This window comes from Antennarius striatus, chromosome 9 (assembly GCF_040054535.1).
Source record: "Antennarius striatus isolate MH-2024 chromosome 9, ASM4005453v1, whole genome shotgun sequence".
NCBI classification, from domain to species: domain Eukaryota; kingdom Metazoa; phylum Chordata; class Actinopteri; order Lophiiformes; family Antennariidae; genus Antennarius; species Antennarius striatus.
In genome coordinates, this window is record NC_090784.1 from 6,608,242 (window position 1) to 6,614,241 (window position 6,000).

Below are 6,000 nucleotides of genomic sequence, written 5' to 3' on the forward strand. Positions count from 1 at the left end.
TTCATTCCACTTATAAAATCAGCATTGTGATGCATCAGCACACAGATCAGCATGTCCCATACTATTGTCCAGACCAGGTCATGTCCATCCTCCCATATATTCATTCACTCAAAAATGACCTGTTCCCGTTTTGGAGCCTCTGAAAAGAAATTCTGTGCACCTCTTTGTGTTTTCTGTAATAAGTTATCGGCTTTTTTCTAACATTCGGAGGATGGAGAAATACTGGCTTCATCTTCATCAAGTCTTCACCCACAATTCTTAAATATATTTAATCAGTTTATGATATTTAATATCTGCATGTTTAACTTTAATACTGCATTTGGCTTCAATGTCATAATGTTGTGTTAATGATCAGTAGGATGATTATAATGGTTGACCTGGGACCTTAGCTATAAAAGTGCTGCTACAGTGTTATCAGACTTAAAACCAACTAAGCTTATGTGAATTAAAACTGTGGAAGAAGGGAGAGGAGTAGAGGGGGTGGGGAGGGGATGAGAGAAGGAAGGCAAGGGGGGGAAAGAGAGCACCCACCCATTGTTATTCTGAGTCCCGCAGTGTGAAATTAGAGGGGGAGGCAGGTTGTATATACTGTACACAAGTCACATACAGTATATACACACATGTATATACAGGTTATACAGTAAATCACAAGTCATTCCTGCTGCTGGGTTAAGGTTAAATCGACCTTTAAACTAAGACAAAAACAAGACATGTCAGAGAGCTTTGTGACAATCTTAATAACTAGGCCCTTAGTAGGAAAGTGTTCACACAATGATGAATGGTGAAACTGCTCTCCAAACCGAGCTACATGGTAATTAGGTGCGTACAGCAGCACACAGTTCATTATGTGCTTAGGGTGTACTTTGCAGTTGAGTACTTTAATGTGAGACTGTTACACTTGTTTGATTTAACATAAATAACTCAATTTTAGTTCCGTTAGTCCAGAGCGTCTCATTCCCAAATGGAAGCTGGCTTGTCCAAATGTGATTTAGTGTACCTCAAGTGACTGTTTGTGGCATGTGCACAGACAAAGCTTCTTCCGTATCGGTCTTCCATAGAGCATCCCTTTGTACAAAGTGTGTTGAATAGTTGAACGATGCAGTGACACCATCTGCTCCAAGATGACGTTGTAGGTCTGTGGAGCTGATCTGTGGGATGAGTTTGACTGTTTCACCATCCGTTGCCTCCGCTTAACTGACAATTTTATTGGCCTGCCACTCCGGGCCTTAACTTGAACTGTGCCTGTGTTCTTACATTCCCTCACTACGTTCTTCACAGTGGAAACTGACAGCTGAAATCTCTGAGCTAGCTTTTTGCATCCTTCCCCTAGAGTTTAAACCATAATGTTGAACAATCTTTGTGTTCGGGTCATTTGACAGTTGTTTTGAGGTTCCCCTCCCCTCCCACTCTTTGTTGAAAATGCAAAAAGAACATCAACTTACAATTGGCCACCCTAAACACCCTTTTGTGATTGGCTTCACCTTTGTACATAGGTCAAGGGTCAATGAGCTTGCTAAACAAACTTTGTGTTCCAATAATTAGTACTTAAGGTATTCAAATCAATAAAACAAGGTTGGCCAAATGTATGCACCTGCCTATTTTTGTTTAAATAATTATTGCACACTTTCTGCATATCCTATCAACTTAATTTCACTTCTCAAATATTACTTTGTCTGCTATATATTTAACTGAAATTGTTGATCTGAACAACCAGTGATTTATAAAGGAAAATCTGGAAAATTATCAGAGATGCCCAAACTTTTTCATACTACAGTATGTATACACACACACACACACACACTCCCGATCAAACGTTTACTTGAAAAAGCACAAGAATTCACATTTTGCACTGTTGGGTCTTAATAAGGTTCTAAGTAGTAATTCAATATGCAGAGAAGAAATGGGAGTGAGACAAAAAAAAAAAAATCAGTAAGCAATTTATTGCAAACAACCATTAAAGTGAAAAAGGCTGTTCATTAGATCAAAAGTTTAAGACCACATCTTTAAAAAAATTGTAAAATAGAAATAAAATTTCTAAAAAAAAAAAAGGAGTGACAAGTAGCTGCACCATTCTTATTAATCACCTCAAAAATGTGTATTGGAATGCTTGATGCTAGTGCTTCCAGGAGGCTAGTGGGAATACGGCTCCAAGTGGTCCTAACCCCAAATATTCTCAATTGGATTTAGATCAAGAGAACATGCAGGATCGTTCAAAAGAGTGATGTTATTTCTCTGGAAGGAGTCCTTTGTCAGGGGAGCACTGGGAACTGCAGCATTCTCCTGTTGAAGAACCCAGTGATTACCACACAGACGATGGCCTTCAGTCTTGAGGAATGTTCCCTGCAACTTCTCCACATATGCAGCTCTTGTTTGACGCCTCTGCAAAACCTGAAGCTCCATTGTTCCATTGATGGAAAAACCTCCCCAGATGATAGCACTCTCTCCACTGTGTCATGTAGAAAACATCTCAGGTGGAATCTCCTGGTCATGTCAGTGATGTTGGAAATTCATGACTGTCAAGGTTGTTGTTTTTCTCATCAGAGAATAAAACGTTCTTACCACGTTCAATGCCCCATGTTTGGTGTTTACGTATAATCTCTAAACGGGCAATTTTGTGGAAGACATTTTTTGTTCTTAAACCCTTCTCTGGCAGATGCGCTCTGATGGTAATGGAACTGCAGTTGGCACCAGTGACCAGCTTAATTTGGGCTGAGGTTCAGCCACTGTCTTGATGGACATCCAAATGGATTCTTCAGCTCAGGGCCGGTGAAATTGTTTGGGACTTTTTTCTCCTATAACCATCAGGATCTTTTAAAAGGTTTAAAATGACTGTCTTACTTCGTCCAGGCTCAGCAGCAACGGCCCGCCGTGAGAGGCCTTGTTGATGCAGCTCAACAATCTGATCACGTTCAAAGAGAGGTTTTTTGTCTTTGCCCTCAGGAGGTCATGACAGTATTACTGACAGAAAATTAATCTGAATCCGCATTTTTGCAAGGATTTGGGTTTTTTAAGGTGGTCTTAAACTTTTTGATTAGCTGATGAACAGCCTACTTCAGTGTAATGAATGCAATAAATTGCTTAACCAATTTTTTTTGTCTCATTCTCAATTCTTCTTGCATTTTGAAGTGCTATTTAGAACCTTGATAAGATCCAACAGTCTAAAATATGAATTCTTGCTTTTCTTTCCAACTGGACATTTTATATATACTGTATATATACATGTGTGTGTGTGTGTGTGTGTGTGTGTGTGTGTGTGTGTGTGTGTGTGTAATAATTTATGTGTATACATATACTGAATATGTGATTTGAAGTGGAAACACTGCAAAGTAAAACTTTTGAACCAATATGTGTCACTCTTCAGCATCAACACCCCGGTGTTATGTCACTTAGTATAACCAATCAAAGTCAAGTAGCCCTGGAAGTTCTATTGATAAATCACTTAGAATCCTACACTATTTGTATATCTAAAAGTACATATATTTTAAAACTAAGCAGTAAATATGGACTGATAAAATTTTAGAGATTAAGGCAAATATGCCTGGCAACCAAGTCAGAATTCTTTAATGTTTTTCCGACAAAAGCCATTAAAATATAAAATAAATAAAAAAACATGCGAACATGCTTACACTGAAAAACAATGTTTTTGTACTTTATTGCCAGATATTTGAAATGTATTGGAAAATAACGAGTAGCTGTAAAAAAAAAATCTGATTTTTAATTTGCACAGGGATTTTTTTTTATTACACTGAGACCCACTAAAAGAAGTAAAGTGCAATGATAATTCTTCCTGGACCCAACACCCTACAGGTGTTCAAACTGCAGGTTTACAAGGTACACACTCTTTTGTTACTTGCCTATGCAGTGAGGAAAGAAATATTTACATCGTCTTCTTAACGGTAAACCATTGAACTGCTTTTGGTTTAGTTTTCAGTCATTAGCATTGACATTTTTTGTGTTTTTAAATAAAATCATCTCAGTCAGCTTGATAGTGAAGTTAATGCTTGCTACCAACTCAGAATACTGAAGTCCGGTTTACCAGTGGAGTTAAATACACAGTGTCATGATAACAAAGCTAATACCGTATCGTGATCCCGCTGATGAAAACAACCGCAGCAGTAAATGTATCCACACAACGGACAACAGACCGTCTCTGGTCCAGGAGAGTCCCGACTTCAGGTCACTGATTCTGACCACACCAGCGTCCCGCCAGCGGCTAACATCCCTGCAACCGTGCCTCACGAGATAACGTCCAAAACAACAATAGAGAACATTTAGCCTCAAAGCTAACGGTAGCAACGTGTGCTAGTTAGCAACAAGCTAACAACAAGCTACTATAAACAAAGATAAAGTTCAAAACCCGTATATTGAATAACAGTCCACACAGCAGACGCTCTTCCCTTCACCGACACCAATTTAGACTGGAAGCCAATAAGAAGAGGCACCGAGATGTTATTAATATCATTCCGCCTCAATCGCTTCTTCGCCGCACAAAGCAAAGCCCACCCGCAATACTATATCCGGGGACTATATACACTACATTGAATTGTTATTATAAAAGGCGCGGAGCTGTTTGTCCAAATAATATTAAGTTATTTGGATAGCTGATAACCTGTATTTTTTATTCGCTGCATTTTGGAACTTGTTACCTGTTTCGTCGTTGCTTTTAACTCTCAGTTTGCGAGGCCGGCCCCGCGGCATAGTTCCAGTACTCAGGGTGGGTGTGCTGTGAACGACTCGCTTTTCAAAATGGCGACGCAGTCTTCAGTTGACGGTATCGTAGCGATGAAGACCCAACTGCACGGAGTAGGGAGACATCTACCGTCTGTGTCACTGCAGATGCACCTTCAGGCAGACAACACACTGGTAATGACAGGACCCTCTGGCTGCCAGTGTCCGGGAAATATGTGAAGATGATGAACATCAAAGTACATCGACAGTACCAATTAATCGTTGCATCCGTCTCTGCTAATGGTGATATAATATATAATTGTGTGTGTGTGTGTCTGTGTGTGTGTATACAGTATATGTGTGTATTATATATATATATATATATATATATATATATATATATATATATATATATATATATATATATATATAATCAGTTATATAATACATATCAAAAACTTAAAAGTCTTTAAAGCAGCTCTCATTTACTGGTTTGTTGTGTAATATACTGTATAATTAACTTTAATAAGAAATGGTAGAAATATTAAAGTATTATAAGCGATCAAAACAAGCAGCAACAGGCCTTTGCATCAGTAAGGCACCTTGATCAATGAAATAATTAAGCCCAACAGGCTGGTCCTGCAAAATTTCCGTCTCAGTCTACCCTATATTTACTATGTAAAATGCACATATTTACACGGTGTAGAAAATGCTTTGTTTAGTCATTGAATTAATAAGCACAGACAGCTCTTGTTTGTTTATTCAACAGTATACAATAATAAAAAAAGCTGTAAGAAGTAAAAAAAAAAAAAAAAGATTGAGAATGATAATACACGAAAATACTCAGTAAAGAAGAGTAGAGTGATTGCAACTAGTGACGAACAAAAGTACTATAAACAGGTGTTATACAGGAAATGTATTGATCTCCAGCAGCAAAGAAATCCACAATACTTTTATTTATCAGGGGAACAGTAATTTACACCAATCAGTATAATTATAAAAATATGATTTCCAAGAGGATAAGTATTGAAAAATTGTAGTGATATTGGAGGAGAGAAAAGGCCACAAGTACTTGAACCTCAGTACAGTTTGGCTTGTACACATTAAGTTGAGCTGTAAAGAGTCATTGTTGGCATCAATAGGAAGTAAAAATACTAAACTGTAAGATAAAGTGACTATCAACTCAACCCTGACATAGTTTTGACCTTTTGGAGTATCAGGCATAAAAATATCATGACGTGTTAAACGTTTTCCACTCACAGTTGAATGCCAGAGATTAAATCATATTGATTTGTCAAAAGGGTAAGGGGCCAGTTGTAAAATAGTTTTACT

At 37.9% G+C, this 6,000-nt stretch overlaps 1 protein-coding gene across 2 annotated transcripts in view; it reads right to left on the reverse strand.

Moving 5' to 3' along the window:
• Window positions 1-4,728, reverse strand: part of LOC137601853 (zinc finger protein 236-like) — a 52,940-nt gene extending 48,212 nt beyond the window's left edge. For both annotated transcript variants that reach the window (XM_068324302.1, XM_068324301.1), the window contains exon 1: window positions 4,647-4,728. In XM_068324302.1, coding sequence (XP_068180403.1) covers window positions 4,647-4,698 — 52 coding nt within the window. In that variant the 5' untranslated portion in view covers window positions 4,699-4,728. The remainder of the gene's footprint in view (window positions 1-4,646) is intronic.
• Window positions 4,729-6,000: the final 1,272 nt, after the last annotated feature.